We start from the raw sequence: 18,742 nt of genomic DNA on the forward strand, positions 1-18,742 counted from the left end.
ACAACCTGCGAATTTCAGCCCCTTCCTGTTTATTTTACCACCTGTTATCCTCTATTTTTTTCTTTGTTTCTGTGACACATGTTTGTCTAGTAACAGTGTCTTACCAAGCCTGCACCCGTTAAAATCTTGTTACTTTTCGGGTCAAATCCACACTCATCCAAAGCTTGTTCTTATGTTTTTTTGGCTGTTTTATTTCTGATCCATATGCTTTTATTCAATGCCTTCTTGCAGATCGGATTGTCTTATCTTTCCGATCCTTCGTATGATCCTTTCTTCCTTGTTGACTATCAATGAATTCTTTTCCTTTTATACCCTCCACTATGAGGGAGAGGTCACGTCTCATCAATATTTCTACCCTTTTGGAAGAGTCATAACTCTTTCTCTCAAACTCTTTCTCTCAAATGCTGCTTTAAAACTTAATTCAATAATTATTTCTTATTCTCAGGAAATAGCTGCCTTGAGCTTCTGCATTTGTATTGTTTATAAATATTTTCTTTAATCATTCTAATTTGTGTAGACTCTATCTTTTTGAGCTGCCTAGGTTTGATATTTAATACTAAGGTGTGTTCCTTATTACAGCCACAATCTCAGTCTGGGGTAATAGATTAATTCATGTCATATCTTACTAAGTTGATATTAGATTTGTAAACTTAAAACCTTTTAAATTTTTCTTCGCTTGTCCAAATGTCTTTCTCACTCAATGTAATTTTTCATGTATTATAATAATCCAATCCGTCATTAGACTTTTATCTTTTTGATTGGTGTGTGGTTGAATGACTGCTACTTGAGTACACAATGATTCAAGTTCGTTCTTTAACTGCTCAAAAGGCATTTGTTTTAGCTGAGCATGTAAGTATGAAAGACAATGGTGGTTGTGAAATTAGTTGCCATATTTGTAAATGTTTTCTAGTTTATATTCTTTGTTGAAGTGATAATTGTGGCTGACTTTGCATAGGGAAACTAAAATGGATTGTACTTGTCCTGATGAAGAGGCATTGATGATGGAGAAATCTCGAACCACAGAAGTCATTCTAGTGCGCCATGGGGAGACAACATGGAATTTTGGTGGGGTATTTCAGGTGAAAAGGTCTGAACTTCTGTAACTTATTTGCATTAAGTGACTCTAGTTTCATGAATTTTAACTTTCCTTCTCAGCAATGAAAACAGTTCAAAAGTATGTATCATCCATAGCTTTACAAAGGCAATCAAGAATAATGTATAAATATATTTGATGTGAGGAACTGTTCACATTTACACATTATTTTTTCCATATTCTTGCTAATTTACTTACCCACTCAACCATATTTCAAAATTCTTGCTCTATAATTGGCTGGTGACATACTTCCAGGACATGAATTCACAATTCAAATCTTAAAATCCTTTTTGTGGCTGTAAAGATGCCCAGATTAAAACTAAGACTCCAATCCCAACAATGAAATAAATAACAGCATTGCAGCCACTATAGGCAGCTTCACGATGCTTTGTAGGTGAATGCATAAAAGCTCAATCCATCTATCCCTTCGTGCAGCTGATATATCACCTCTATGCAGAGTCAGTATGTAATGAATCTAAAATAGATGTACTGAAACAGTCGAGCTCTGAATTTGTAATAACCCTCAACAGGTGATAGCTTAATTAAACATCAATTTTTCTTCACAAGATTAATGGTTTGATATTTTGTCAAACACTTTGCATGAAATCTCTATCGCACTTTTTTTTTTCTTTAGATTACTTCCACTTGTTTGTAATGGTTCAAATTTAGTTTAGACGCATGCAAATGGTTATTAGATGTCCAAACAAAGAAGCTAAAGTACAAATGCAATCTTTTTTGACCATTCAAATACATACATATGATTTCAGCCCGTGAAATGTGCATCTACAGCCCGTGAAATGTGCATCTACAGCCAATAGACATTTTTACAAACACTTGGCATGCAATGACTGAAATACATAACTACAACTCATGAAATTTGCAATTAAATGAAGAACCTGTAGGTGACTGGTGTAGGTATCAAATTGCAGCATATTTGTATGAGGAACAACATACAACAGTATGCTCCCTCCAACTTAAGGCAGATCGCAGTTAGCATGTAATCGGTGCTGCCCAATGAAGAAAACATCAAACTCCAAAGGAAAATTCAGGTTTGCAACTAATAATTTCTATCTCCAAACCCTTTCGAATTAGATCAATTCACTCACAAACATCAACTTCTCTTACACAGTTAATGCGTTTGAGAAGACAAATCAAATTGCTATACGTCAGTAGCAATTTGCACTACAAATTTCAGACAATCTTCCACTATACTTCAGCAGTGGATAACAAATCCTCAGAACAAACCCTTATACTTCAGCAAATGCACAAAGTTTAGAACCTCAGGAAAAGCCACAAAGGCATCAAAATAAAATAAAAATCCAAGCATGCTTTTCCCAATGAAATGAGCTCATATTTATAATGCCTTTGTTGACAAAAGTTTCCAAAAAGAAACTCAACTTCTGAAATTGCGAAAGTTTTCCAAAAGAACTCAACTCTTGAAACTTTCCAACTAACTCTTTTGGCAACATTTAATACTTGATTTAGGCATTATATTAATGAAATAAATGGCCCCTTCCAATGATGACTCAACCCTCAACTTAAGTGATATTATAAAGTTAATTATAATTATAACTTTATAATAAGTCATTTAATGGTTTAATAATAATTTGGCCACTAAAAATATTATAACTCCCAAAATACTCATTTAAATACGCTGTCTGAAATAGGAGTCACTCCTAATTTTTCTCCATGTGACCAAATGCACTTTCCAAAAATAGAAAGGGTACATTTCAATCAAACCCAACTTACCACAAATAGTAAGTACACAAAAGTAAGCCCAAATGATGTCCGATTTGAGCCATACAAAGACCAACCTGTAACTTACGGAGTTGTGGAGAAGATAAGACCATCCTAAGCCAAGCCACTGCCTGTGATGAGCTCTACTGGCTCTCAACTCAAACTCCAGTAAACTCTGAAGTCTTATTGTGTTATTTTAGTTTTTTAGAGAAAAGTTCATAGACAGAAGAGAAGGGGCACAACATATAAAAGCTTATAAACTGAAATACAAAGCAATTTCCTACATAATGGAAATGCAAAAGACGTTATTTTATTGAAACAATGAGATCATGAATGATAAACATACTAGAATGTTTCCAGTTTTTTAAATTTAAAACAGTAAGCCAGCTCACTTGCCAAGAATGCTGAAAATTGTTAGTAAAGGACGCTTGGCCTCCAGATTTAGGTTCTCCTGCCTTGAAACTAGATACCAGTCTTTGAAAAATACTAGATGCCAAGGATGGAAGTCATAGCTGGTTTTGTTTGCGGCATACAGGCGCCCAGCTTCTTCGAACGTCCATGGCTCGTAGGGTTCTTTATGAGGGATCCTGAGGGTGGAATTGACACTGATTTTGTTGATTTTGACAACTACTTCCCCCGAGGTTTTCTTAACACACCCAAAAACAGGATCGAAATGATTTGCACATTCAAGGACACACTCAGGGTATGCGATAGCAGCAGGAAAAGCAGCGGCTTCTATAAACCCACTATCCACTAATCTCTGGTAAATAGGACTTGATGGGGTGTTCTTGGCTCGCTCTACTACTTCAGATAGGTTTCTATTTACCAGAAATGTGTCGCGAATTTCAGAGAGTGAGCTGAGCAAAGGTGGTTTCTCTAATTTGGGCAATTTTGGGCGGAAAAGTGTCATGATTATCGAAAAAGATAAGGCTAGAAATATCCCAAAACAAAGCAAACACAATTTGAAATACAGAAAGGAATGAAAAAAAAGTACTTACAGTTCGACAGAGACAAAGCCTGCTATTCGCCCTTCCTACCCAGTATGCTGAATTTTCTATGGAGAAAATGGAAAGAGTGGGAAAAAAGGATGAAAATGAATGCATTTAAGGGATGATTTGCATAGAGGATCGCAAGACAGATTTAGCAAGTAAATGCCATCATTACTCATTTGTGTGACATTCATTGGAAAAGGCACTGCGGGTGTTCTATTTTAAATACCCCGTCAAATCCGCACATATTTTCCCATAACAAGTGATCATGAAATGACATTGCTAATACTCCATCAAATCTTGCCAGACCCGAACACATATCGCCTTAAATTTCTTCGCTTATGACTTCAGATGCCTTAGGAAATATTATGCTGGTACGCACCTTGATTTGGCTCGGCAATCTTTGATCTGCATACAAAAATCGTTAGGGGGCAAAATCGACACTAAAATTGAAGTTGAAGTTTGGGTGATCGGGCTTCAACATCAACTTCGACTTCAAGTTTACCAAGGTCGACTCGAGAAAACAAAGTGCACTTATCCATTGGAAGGTCAACGAGACCTTGAACTTGAAGTTGAAGTAAACTTCAACTTCAAGTTCAACTTCAAGACAGGAAGACTTGGGACCGAAACATGTTAGAGTGCGACAAAAATTATAAGCTCTAACAGGATGTAACAACTATTCTGCTAAATTCTAGAAAGTTAATGATAAGCTTCTCAATTTGAACTTCTTGAACTCCAACATGATAGTCACAACTATGTGGTATTTTTCCATCCAATTACAATGCAAGCTAAAAACAAGAAGTGACTGTTGTTTGATGCTTGATCTCTTACCAATTCGATACTTGATCAATTGACATGTTTATCCTCTTTAGCTGAATCCAAAAACTCTTGATTTTCAATGACTGATTGGTCTGGAAACATACATTTTGCAGCTGTTCACATTTGAAATCAGCAACATATAGTCTGATTTTGTCAAAATCAACACCTTGAAGAGGAACAAATGCCGCAAAATTGAAATCTTTTATTGTTTTATAGAATGACAAGTTTACTGCTCGAACACTAGAGCTGGTCGACAATTGCGGGAAGCTATTTGACTAGATTTAGATCTGCTTTGCTCGACCATGGGAGCTACCCAACCACTGCTGGAGCTGCTAGAGATGACAACGATTGATATTTTGCTAGCAATCATGACATCCAAGATGCTCTTCCTTGCTTCTAGTTCGATCAACATCATGTCCCTTCCATCTGCCTTCAACCTTCGATGGGGGACTGCCTTTCTATTTGACCTTTTTGTTTGACTTCCTCCTTCACTCGCTTGTTCATCATAATCATCATCAACTTTTAGACTGCTTCCGTTGATGTTGGATGTCGACCTATTTCAAGTCTCTTGATATCTTGTTGTGCTTAGTGTGTTCATTGCTTGGTGCTTTACTGTGCTTTGTATTGTGTGTCCTGGTTACAATGATTACTACTCCAAGTCTCATCATTCCTTTATTCCTTTATTCTCTTACTCACAAGGCTTTGCTCCTGGAACTCCTTCTGTTGTTACTTGTGTTTGGTTGTGTCCTCTGCCTTTGGGGATCTTTGTGTCTTATCAAATAGGTTTGTTTGTCATGGATCCTCTAGAGTTTCACATCCTTACTTCTTTGCATACATATAAGAGGAAAACTACTAATACAAAGCATATTGAGATATTGGAACTGTGGGTTTGTAAGTTGAATATTGAGTTCTTATTGCTGAAAGCTACTGATACGACATTAACAAAACTTTTAGAGAAGGTCTACAAGTTGGGGATGAAGAATAAATTGTTGAAAGGTGAAGTATAGGATGTCTCTGACAAGATTTCCATTGCCACAACAAAAAATTGCAAGCTTCGCCACCTTATATAACATGGGGCTATTAATTAAGTCATTTCAAAGCTGCAAGCCAGATAATTTGAACTCGACAAGAAGAAAAACTCACTTAAATTAGAAAAATAAATTGTTGAAAGGTGAAGTATAGGATGTCTCCAACAAGCTTTCATTGCCACAACAAAAAATTGTGATCTTCGCCACTGTACATAACATGGGGTTATTAATTAAGTTGTTTTGAAGCTACAGGCTAGATAATTTGAACTCGACAACAAGAAAAACTCAGTTAAATTAGAGACTAAGTGGGTAGAAGTCCGTAATGGTGAGGATACTCCTCTTGTTGAGATTGAGGAATTAATCCACTCCAAATTTGTTGAAGAAAGAGTAAGGAGAACTCAGGAGCTCAATTTGAAAGTTTGTGGCCTCTCGCCCATTATCATCGACCTTGTGGATGTTGCATATTGTTGATGTGAGCTTTATTCCACTACAACATGCAAAACTAAATATCCAATATTTTGAGATGAAACCTCAACTACTCAATCCTCTCTTGATATAATGTCATCTCTCATTAAGAGCTTGCAACATAAGGTCATGAAATGACTTCAAGGTTCCTTGAACTGTGGATACTCGCTCAATGAGATAATATGATTTTCTAGTAATTACTTAGGTGACTTATGCTATTCATTCAATGGATATCAACTTTTTGCACTTTTAAAGATTTTCCTTCCCAATGTGCAAAGAAGATTTAGTTTGATTTTCCTACTCCCACTCTAACTCCAACTAAAATTTAGAATCTCTATTTCTACTTCTAGTACGAATGCAAGAAAGTATGGATGAACTTGGACTCTACTAGATGCAACTTAATTAATGTAGGAGCATCTTGGGAGTAAGGGAAATCTTGCATCACCCAGAATAAATATCATCTAGTTTGTCAATAAGGGCCATCTTTGTGCAGAGTTACTATTTCTAAAAATATACAATTTTTAGTAAGTTGTTCGTTTGAGCTCAAAATGTTCTAATTTCTTCCCTGAAGGTTCACTTTGGGTATATCAACCCTTCAGTAAAGTTTCATTGCAAGATCAAGTCTGGTTTTGAAGATATTGAAAATTTACAGTTTTGGCAAAAGGGTACAAATACTTTGAACTCATTTTTGAAGGCTTTAGAGGCTCTGAAAAGGTGTCAAACTTTGACACGAATGACTATGCATACTATTGCCTGTAGGTACTTCATGTCATTTTGGAAATGTGGTTATAATAACCAATCAGGACAATGAGTGAAGAGTTCTGGTCTCTAGAAGTTGCACTACATAGGATGGAAAAACAAAATTCCTTCAGAAAAAACGTTTGAGTTTTGAAAGTTGTTTGGGGCCTATTCCAATATAATAAAAGATAAATAATAATATCTTAGGGACGATCAACCTTAACATTTAGGGTTAGAATTTCTGTAACCTTCTTGGGTGGTTAAAATTCCCCTATAAAATGAAGGCTCATAGGGTTATCTAGGGCAGTTTTGAAGACATATATGATGGTTCTCACTTGCAGTATATTGTGATAAAAATGCCCATGTGGTTGTGCATGTTATATTTCTGAATATTGTAATTTCATTTCATTGGAGACAGTAGGAAGTGAGTTTCTTGTTCTTGCAATTTGCTGTAATTTATCTATTTTGTTGTGTGTGTTTTTGTTGATAAGGGGAGTACCCTTCATCATGTGGTATTAGAGAAAGTGTTCCTAAGTGTGTTGACAAATTGCTGGCTATGAGGTAGTTTGCACCAGGATAATGGTTGTGGGTTTGAGAGATAAGAGTAGAAAAAAGCTTCCACGAAGGAACCGTGGTGGGAGAGAAGGAACCATAGTTGGAGAGTTGCTGGTGTGATAAAAGAAGGGTTTAGAGCCCTTTAGTGACAGCTACAAGTATTAAGAGAGTTGTGTAAGGGAATACATATTGCGGTAATAGATGAAAGTGAGGAGGAATTTGAAGGACAAGTTGAAGAAGAAGCACTAGAAGTGGCTATGGATTGTAAGGAGGATAGTTTTTTGAGAGTTATTTCTAGGATTGAAAAGAGACCCAAGATTGAAGTCCCTATTTTTGGGAAATCTTAGCTCAGAGGAGCTGCTTGAATGAATCAATGATCTGGTATGAAGTTGTTGAAGTGCTAAGGGGGTCAAATTTGTGAAGGCCAAACTGAAAGGTCATGCAAAAATTTGGTGGGAGGATGTTCAATTGGAGAGGGATAGAAGAGGAAAGGAGCACAAGGTGGGACCAGATGGTGGAGACATTGAAGAGATAATTCTTTTTCATTGATTATGAGTTTGATCTTCTCAAGAAAATGTAAGGGTTGAAGTAAGCAAAAGTTCTCGTCTTGAATATATGAAAGAGTTCCATCGGGCCATCATCAGAATGTAATATCCCACACTAGGGTATTGCCTCAAATATAATACAATGCTAGAAATTGTAGTTCCTTGTGTTTGTGAATATTTATGCACTTCTAGGGTTTGCAACAATAAGTAAAATGCATCTAAAATTCTTAAACTAAAAGCACAAATTGAATTCTGTTTTATTTCTTGCCAAATACAACTAACTGCATTTGCAATTATAATTTACTTGCAAATATACTCAATGCTGAAAGATAGATTTGAATTACAAACTTGAACCAGATTGATTCACTTTTCATGAAATGCTGCTAAGACAAATCACAACTCAAAGACATGAAACTCTACTTTCTAGTATAGGTCGTAGACCCTATATGTAAATCACAGGCCACATATATGTAGACAGCCTTGCAGATTATGTATGTCTAGCTCAATGTAAAATAATGCTTACCTAGTAGGAAGGAATGCTGACCACACATGAATTTGCAGCTCATAAAGGAAATTCGTCACTCCTAGAGAATGCCGCCCAAGTTAGTATTCAATCACTGTTTTGTAGTAGGATTCACATTATTGAGAGTGACTCAAAATACAAGCAAATACATGGCACGTTCAACCATGAAATTTCTTCAAATCCCGCAAAACCAACTTCTCCACAAAATACAAACAAAAGATATCCAAGAATGATTTCATTGGCAACAAGCCATTGCTTGTATAAACAAATCTTCCTCATCATTCAAACAGTTAGCTTCATGAAGATCTATTTCACTTAAATGCCCTTCTCTATATACTTCGACACATATTTGAATACTATATTTTATTAACTCCATTTGGCTCAAAAATGATCTTTCAATCAATATCATGATATCTCGACATACAAGGTCATTGTTTCCTATTTCCAAAATTTAGAACTTTTTAACCTAGTTCCAACAAGCTATGACATTAAGGTGATCGATATACAATACCAACAAAAATAACAATCTTAGCATAAGTATTTAAATAATAATCACAATTCACCTATCTTGTGAAAATGATTGGAGAAACATCAAAATTGAAATCTGACAGCACATGAGTGATCTTGATGAAGAAAGATGATCAATGAACTTGACGGGGTGACGTACTAAAATAGTTGCTCCTTCCATGATTCTTGGAGCTGAAACCTGTAATATCTTGAATGGATATTCTAGCAGTATTTCTCATAAACAAATTTCAGCACATGATAGATAACTCATGCAAACCAAGCCAATAATATAAACTAGCAAATAAACCGATAAATGCTCATTAAAATACCTCAATTGTTTTATTGCATTATAATCAGCAATACAATAACTAGATATCAAAAATCCAATCTTAAACACAATACTACAATTAGTTCGAAAAACTAAGAAAGAACCTGTAAGCACACGTGAGACACTTAGTGTGACCTCTCCACGGACAATGGGGTTGTGTTCATTGTCTACCGGCATGAGGGTTTCTATCCTTAGGCTAAATGAAAGCTGAAGCTTTCCAAATAACTCCCCAAGAGAGAGAATGCAGTCTAAATTGTAAACCAAACATGTCCAAAATGAATGAGACTTCTTTTAATGCTCAACAGTGACTCTTCAGAGTCCCATTGTCTTTCGTCTTGTTGCCCATTTGTCACCTTTTCCCCTTTTTAATTAAAAGGGACTATTGCATAGTTTTAAATTTAACCCCAATGTCACTTTTAATTATTTCATAAGTTGGGCTAGTCATTTCTCTAATATCACAAAAAAGGAACATTACAAAACCAGAAACCAAAAATAAAAACTAAGAGCATCATTCAACTCCTATAACTCATCTAAACTCATCAAAACCATCAATTGACTTACTACAAATAGTAAGTCTCGCCAAATATAGCCATAACCCTCAGCAGGATCCTTTAATCACCAGTATTAGCCTACAAGGACCCAATAATAGGCTAAATCCGTCCACTATAATGGTCATGCTAAAAAGGGGACGTTACAGTCCTCCCTCGTCAAGATTTCATGTCCTCAAGTAATCATAGGAATCAAACAAACACAATGATCCACCCGGATCCCACGAATACATATGTATGCCCCTAGCATCACCCACAAACTTCTGTGATGGTAGCACTACCCAGAAAGCTACCTTGAACATATTGTCACCATACCAACAATGACGACTCACCCAATCTGCAATATCAATCCTATCTCCACTTGGATCCTAGTAGAGAAAAAAATCACATCCATCTATAACAAGGATAAATAGATATCTTATATCATTTGCTAGATTAAAACTCCCTGCACACCCTACCAATCTGTTGTCTTGCATTTTGTCACCACAAAATGTAGGTGTTGTATGGAACTGTTTCAACTTAGTTGCGCATTTCTCCGAGTTTAGTTCATTATATAATTGATTTGTATTGATCAATCAATCATTTCAAATTGATATAATGAATCCTTTTACTAAAGGCTTTCATCAAGTCTTTTTAGTTTTTCTGTTTGTTGAGCCTATGCTTGATTTTTGAAGCCTTTAACATTATTTTTCTCATTCTTGGGTGTGTTTGTTGGCTTTTAGTCCTTTGGTTTTGCTCAAGTCATTGCTCTCAGTTTTTCCTTTGATTCGATTTATCTTAGGGCTTAATCGGAGTTGGCAATCAAATGATATGACCATTTTAGTGCTAAAAAAGTGGACCTTTTAGGTGCAACTACACGAATTAAAATATCATGTTATATTTTGAAGTTGACATTCACTTTTTGAAAAATATAACATAATTTCACTATATGTTATGTTCTTAAGTTACTTTATCATTTTGATTTTTCATTTAAAGTAATTATAGAGCACTTTATGTTATATTTTTAAGTTGGGTTGCTTTTTAATTTTTTACTTAAGTGACTATATTAACTATAAAGTTTAATTTAATTTTTGAGTTTTAATTCAAAACATCTTAGTAAATATTACTTTTAAAATGATATTTGCACATTATATATTAACTATATAGTGTAAATATTATTTGATCCATTTGAGTAATATTTCTTCAAAAATTAAATGGACATGTTCTTAATTCATCACTTAAGTTGTGCATAACATGTCTCCAATCACATTTTCATCAAAATATGCAATTGCACCCAAAATGTGCAATTTTGAATGAAAATGCAATTTGAAAACATATAAATCATGTCATTACATGTGTTATTAAAATATGCGATTGCATCTAAAAGGTGAAACATGCATATTTGAGTATTTTCAAAACATGCAATGACCTCCAAAGGTGTGATTTTGCACTAAGGGTCATTTGAGAGCAAATTTTAAAACATGCAAAAGCATCCAAAAGGTGTGGTTTCTCTTAAAGACTCTATTTCATATGTTTTTAAAACATGCGCTTGCCTCCAAAAGGTGCGATTTTGCTAAGGAGTCACTTTTGATGATTTTAAAACATGTAATTGCACCCAAAAGGTGTGATTTGTCTTCAAATGCATGCGCGTATCTTCATAAAACCTGATTTTGAAGATTGAGGAGAAATTTTCATGCACTTGCCCTCCAAGAACACATTTTTGTTTGAGATCTCCAAATTTATTCATTCCAAATTTTTATTTGAGATCTCCAAAGAGATGGGTGTTATTTGTATCAGGTCTTGATCTCTATTCTCCTCTTTGCTGATGATGTGGTTCTCTTGGCTTCTTTCCCTGACAGCTTACAGAGACTCCTTGATGGTCTGGCTTCTTTTTGTGTTCAGCGGCAGCTTGTGGTCAATTTGTCTATTGTCTAAGACACGGGTTATGGTCTTTAACTGTTTAAAGACCTCACATCTTCATTTCTTTTTTCAGGGACAAGAGGTTGAGATTACTCCCTCTTATATGTATCTCGGTGTGAAGTTCTTGGGACCGCATTTTAGTTTGAGACTTGCCATTCAGTCCAGAGTCTATAAGGGTATGGGTTCTCTGGCTTTGCTGAAGAGACAATGCTTCAGGCATCATTTTCAGGATATTTCATCCAAGTTGTCCCTTTTTGACTCCTTGGTTCGTCCGATAGTTCTCTATAGTTCGATTGTTTGGGGGCCTTCTCTTATTACTTTTGATTGGGCTTCTATTGAGCGGGTTCAGACATTGTTACGACGTATCATTAGATGTCATAGACTCACCCCTCACAGCATTGTCTTGGCTGAGTTTGGTGCTCATCTTCTCAAACTTGCCCTCATTTTTGACTTGATTTGGTTTCTTCATCGGCTTCGTGGTTTTATGGAGACACGTGTTGATCGGCATAGATACTCTCATCTGGCATACTGTTCTTCGGTGGAGATCATGAGATTTGACACTTCTGCTAGGTCTCGATGTTGGTACGCTCAGGCCACCTCTTTGATGGGTTCGATCGGGATTGACATTGATCGTCTTCCTCCTTATCAGTTTTCGTTAGATGCTTCTGCTCATCTTCTCCCCTCATGTCAGGAGTTGAATGAGCATGTCCGACATGATATTTATAGGCAATACATTACCACTACTTGGAGTAATCCCTCGGGGGGTCTACGACTGAGGATAACCTTCTATGCTGAGCATTTTCTTGAGATTTAGGATAGTATTGTTGTTCGCCCTGCCTATCTCTATCGACGCTGGAATCATGCCTTATAGTTTTCTCTAGGCTCATCCAGAGTTGGTTCTCATCACCTCAAGGTTCAGAGTAACCACCATATGTGGATCGGACTGATAGGTTATGTACTTTGGCGGAGGTTGAGACTGAGATCCACTTCGTATTTCGTTGTCATCTTTACTATGAGATTAGAGGGAGATTTTATTGCCTTTTCAGAGACTGTTCTTTTCTTTTGATGTTCTTCAGCTATATTGATCAGCGACGTCTTGCACTTTTTCTTCAGGGGGCCACCCATCTTCGAGAGATTACCCTGCAGTCTTTTATTCCTCAGGCGCGTACTGCAGATCAGCTCATTACCGCCATTTTCTCTTCCTTGTCTCCTCCACGGGGTTTAAAAAGGCCTTCCACTACTCATTCCAGATCAGTCAGACATTGTCCTAGTCTCTACAGGTAGTGACAATCCTATAGAGGTTCTTCATGGCATTCTAAAACTATGGATAGTTCACGGGTGTACTTCTCTATTACTGATTTCTTTGTGGCAAGGAAGGACCCTTAGTCCTTACCTTGTCTTCTTTATTGTTTGTCTCTTGCTTTTATTTCTTCTCAGTCACTGTTTGGTGCTTTTGCTTTGGCCGGCTCTTCTGGTTGTATGCTCAGTCCCATAAGCCGTTTTGGTTTTTCGTGGACATTAATATTATTATCTTATCTTATCTATCTTATCTACCTAGGGTCGTTTTTGCATTTGAATACATTCTCATGCATTTGGCATCCAAATCCATGAAGAAATCTTTGCATTTCATGAAGATTTGAAGTCATGTTTTTGGTAAAACGTGCACTTTTGGGTGATTTTGATCCTGTTGTTAGCTAAAGAAGAGGTGTTTTGAAGTTTTTCCATACATAATCTTACTATTGGCAAACACGTTTTTGCCCTCCATTTACAAAAATGATTCACTTTGGGGCAGATTTGAAATGCATTTTCGATGAAAAACGTCCCAAGAGCTTGCATTTGTTAAAAACGTTGGTGTTTTGAGGGATTGTAAGGTACGTTTTGGGCATTCTTATCCAAAAACACCTCATTGGATGCTCTTTTCGAATTCATCATTGTAAGGTTGAAGAGCTCCAAGTTTGTTTGAAAATTTTCAAAGTTGGGACTTCTTCCCTTTCATTCTTGCACATTAATCTTCAAGTAAGTGGACATTTTCCATTTTGCTAATTAATTCATGCTTATCTTGCTGTTTTGATTCTTGCTTTAGCTTGATGTTACACACTTGTTGATGTAGATGCCATGAAAAGTCTCATACTTTTGGTTTTTTCCCAAATTCCAAATTCAAGTTTGCATGTTGAAGTATCTTGCTTGTTGACATGTTTGAGTCTAATATCAAAGGTACGTGTTTCTTTTGTGCATGTTTTCATTGTTTGTTTGCTTGCTTTTTTGTTTTTCTTCATTTGGAAGAAATTGCAAGTTCTTTCCCAAGAACTTGAGCACATTTCACTTCACTCCACCTTCCATCATCGCATGCAAGTGCATCATTTCGTTTCATGCCAAGGCACATTGCATCCATTCTTGTAATGTCCCCACTATCTGGGTTAGTTAGTGACAAGTAATACTTGTAAAATAATGGTTAGAACCACAATAATAATAAAACTAACTCTATTATTTACCCTCTAATTTAACCCCAATCTTAAGGACGTGTCCAGATCGGGTTTCCTAGCTCATAGCTACTTTGCTGTCTTCTTTGGAGTGCACCCTTTAAGATTCTTCTTGGACGTGCATCCTCTATCCAAGGCCAATCACATATGCATATGTTGACAACATTAGAATATTCTGGCACACTGATACTCAACCATGGCACACAACGAAGATCTTAATATCTCACATGCTCAATGCTTCGAGTCCACATTGATTCTCGGCCATGGTGAACGATGGAGATCCTAATATCTTACATGCTCCATGCTTCGAGTTTCATTAATATCCATGGTGTTAACCCCATAGGTTAACACAATATTATCCACAAGTATGATTCATTAGTATAAATAAATTCATAAATATAATTAAACAAATATAATTCATAAACATACCTTTCTTACCTTCTTCTTTTCTTGGTCCATGCGACTCTATCCTTTGTCGGCCCTTCAATGAATTATTCCTTTTAGAATATCTCAACTCTATATTTACTTTTCAAAATTCTTCCTTTTTCTAATTACAGGAAAGGACAAAATATGCTTTTTTATTATTTCTTTTCCAAGAGTCACAATCTCTCATAATAGAAATCCTTTGAAAAGTCACAACACTTCATAGTTATAATCCTTTCGAAAAGTCACAACACTTCATAACTAAAATCCTTTGGAAAAGTCCTAATACTTTATAATCAAAATATTTGTGAAGAGTCACAACTATTCATAATTATGACCCTTTCAAAGGCTCGTATCCTTTCAATATCATTGATACTTTTTTAGAAAGTCACTTCCTTATTTTCTTCATATTACTTTCCTCTTCCATTTTTCGTTTTTGAACTCCTCTCTTCTCCTTTGTTTTTTTCTTTCCAATAAAATAAACTCTCCTCCCTTTTATATCTTAATTTTAAGGAGTCATGTCTATTTGTTAAACATCTCTTTGACTTTTCATTAGATTTAGTTAATTTATATTATTCTATGTTACATTATTTATTTACCTATTTATTTGTGTTTATTTTATTTATTATTAAAATCTATTTAGAAAGTTAACATATTTTCTACAATATTGTCTCTTGTATTCATTCTATTTCTTTATTTACTCATTGAAATTTTATTATTTTTTAATTATTTAAAATATCATACTAAATATTATTTCATTAATAATATAGATTAAACTAGCATACTTAAAATTTTAATTAAATTTTATGTAAAATAAGCCGAGAGATATCTAATTTGAAGATATGATTTTGTTATGATTATAGTTTTGATTAACATGTTTATATTATATATCCTTTAAAAATATAAAACTTATTTATTTATTATAGTTTTCATTTGGTCTTTTTCTATTATGAAATTATGTTTAAATTTGATATTTTTATAAAAAGGTTAAGTTGAAAAATTAAAATTAACTTCTTAATATGTTTTTAATTATATTTTATATAGCTATATGTTTTTAAATATTTTAGTATGTTTCTAAATTAAATTTGACATGTCTTGGTAATCAAGATACATATAAATAGAAGACTTATTGGCAATATTATAAATGCTTATAGTCAAAATATATCTAAATTTTAGTATGTTTCTAAATTAAATTCGATTTCAAAAAGAATACTTTAAGATGACAATTATTTTAAATTTGATGACTTTTAGTATTTTTCTAAATTTAATTTAATATGTTTTGATATTCTTTAAACATGCATATTAAATCAAAAGAAATCATTTTAAAGATTTATTTTCTTTCAAACATTTCATTGTTGTGTTAGTTTCTAATATTGGCATTTACTAATTTAGAAACATATGTTTTTAAATGTTCTATTATATTTTAAAAATATTTTTCTATAATTATCTTATATCACTACAATGAAAATCAAATTATACATTGAAGCAAATTATAGAAGATATGCTTGTGCAAGAAGAAATGTGTTGCAAGAAGAGAGGGCATCGATAGAGGAGAATATCTGCCCTCTCTTCTTCAACCACTACCATGTATTATCATAGGCACCGATGACAACATATGCCCCTGCAAACAAATATTTGTTTCCCTAATTGCTGAAGAGGAAAACAGTCAGACATCTCCTATATTTATAGGCGACCAGTACCTAGTGCTGCAAGATAGTTAATAAAACCAATAATATCATTTAAATAAGATAACTTCTTGTTTCTCTACTTTTGGTCAATTTGTTTTTTACCTAATCTTTTCTTTATATAATCATTGTCCTCTTTTATAGGAGAAATTTACGAGAGTTCCTTTTTCTAAGTAGTCTAGAAATTTTATCCAGCCAGTGATAAGTCTTTGTAATATTACTCAAGGATGTATGGGCGTTGAAGTCATGATAGTCAGAAGATGTTAGAGAAGTCATCGCATTGTGGATCTTGGATGAAATATTCAACCTGCCTGAGACCAAAGATAAATAGGCTCTGTCATAGCCAGATTATTCAGGTGTGCTGCCTCTCAAATCAAACCATATTATAAAAAGGTCTTTTCTTTCAGCTAGCTCTGCTCCACAATAATAGTCGTAGTGATGTATTTGATAATGCACAGAGGAGAATGAAGCATTAAATTAGAAAATTCAAAGAACTCTGTCAAATTATCTTAATTAGAATATAGCAAATATACAACATGATTTAATTCATGTTAAATCCTCATTTTCATTTGGTATATCGTTTTTATATAGAGCAGTTAGAGGATATCCAAATAACAGAGTTCCTAAATCTTAATTCAACTTGACTAAAATGTCTAAATGTAAGACATCATGGTATATGCCCCAGACAAATAATTCAAGAATTCCAAAAATAGAGGCCAATTGCAGTCTATAAATTGGATTAGCAGAAAAGAAAATGACATTTTGACGATTTTGATATATAGGAAAGTATGGCATTGACGATTTTTGTATGTTAGTAGGTATGGTTCTCAACCTTTGCAATGATCCCTGCACTGACTCTGATAAGTGTGATGGTGGTAAAATATGTTGAATTAAAACTTACGAGTTCTATGTCATTTGGTTATTTGCAGTAAATCGAGAAGATGAGGGTGGCCAAATGCACTAAAGAGCTTTTGGACTCTTCCACTATTCTATGTCCATTATGATCTGCTAGCCAACACTTCACTTAGTAATTGCCTCAACTATCAATTGCAGAAGAAATATTAAAAGCATTGATTTTAGAGACATGCATTAGTTTTTAAAAAAATGGCAAAATGTTTACATTGATGAAAGCTTCCACTGTAGAAAGCCTCTCAGCTTAATAATAATTATTTCCTAGTTTTATATTTTAGTATTAGTTTTTATATAACTTTATTATCATTATTTATTTAATAACACTGTATTATCTAATTATTATTAAAATTTTATCTTAAAATGGGGATATGACATTATTTTTCATATGCAATTATATTTCATGAGCAATTACATGTAATTCCACTTTTCATGTCATAACACATTTCATCTCATTCTCTACATGCAATTACATGTAAACTCACCCTGCATCCTCATTTATCTGCAATCTCACTTTTCATTCCCAATTGCATGTCACATATACGTGTAATTCACTTTTCATGCAACGACATCTTGGAAACCTATTTCTAACTTAAAGTCACTTTTTAAACATCAAATTTTTTCATTTGCACACATTCCCATGCATTCAACTTTCACGCCATAAAGCATATCCATAAATGCTCAATTATACCTCATGTTTCCATCTTCTCAAGACATATTCCAACCCTTACATATGCATTTTATCTCCTTTCAAGATCATCACACTAGATCTTTGAAATGTCTAATCCATACTCCAAATCTTTGTTGCTGATCAAGGATCAACGTTTTTATGGAAGCGATATCCTCTGATGATGTGTTCAGATTTTGGAATTTTCATGTTGTAGCACAAGCCCAAGAAATGCCCTTATCCACAAAATCGAAAGGAAAAAAGAAATATCAATATGATAAAGAATTGGCTCATACAACTCCATCTCAAGTCACGTCTATTCTTGATAGTGTGTTAGATACTAAGATTGGGCATGTGGATATGATTGATTTCTTGTGAAGAATAGAAGCTCTTGCTAATCATGAAATAAAACGCATCAAAAGGAGTAATATTCATTTGGTGTTTGCATTTCCTATGGTTGCCTTGGAATTGGAATTTGTTCTAGGATGTGCAAAGCATTTCAATCCAAAGTCTAAAACCGTCAAGGATGCAGATGGTAATGTCATTATTGGCCTTGATTCTGAGGTTATTGAACAATTTTTCAAAGTACCACAGAGTGCAGAATGTGTGAATTTGACAAAAGAAGCATCTTTGAAAATATGGAATGAAAACAAGTGAAATTATTAGAAATATGTTAATTTATATTGGTTGGATTCCAAGAGAAACAATTTCTCAAGATGGCCTAAAACCATTCATAGATCTAGTTTCAAGCTAGAATACAAAGACTTGTTTACTCTTCTCAGTAGAATATGCGGTCTCAAGGAT

At 34.5% G+C, this 18,742-nt stretch overlaps 1 protein-coding gene across 6 annotated transcripts in view; it reads left to right on the plus strand.

The window, feature by feature from the left end:
* Positions 1-18,742, plus strand: part of LOC149534100 (phosphoglycerate mutase-like protein 4) — a 177,117-nt gene that overhangs the window by 36,740 nt on the left and 121,635 nt on the right. For 2 of the 6 annotated variants that reach the window (XM_089803843.1, XM_089803846.1), the window contains exon 2: positions 991-1,079. In XM_089803843.1, the coding sequence (XP_089659969.1) occupies positions 991-1,079 (89 nt within the window). Of the gene's footprint in view, positions 1-955; positions 1,088-16,607; positions 16,719-18,742 lie in introns of those variants that run through there. The other 4 variants (XM_089803844.1, XM_089803848.1, XM_089803847.1 and 1 more) reach the window with 4 other exon arrangements.

Source organism: Cupressus sempervirens, chromosome 10 (genome assembly GCF_028749045.1).
Source record: "Cupressus sempervirens isolate cs-2001-9-10 chromosome 10, ASM2874904v1, whole genome shotgun sequence".
Taxonomy (NCBI): Eukaryota; Viridiplantae; Streptophyta; class Pinopsida; order Cupressales; family Cupressaceae; genus Cupressus; species Cupressus sempervirens.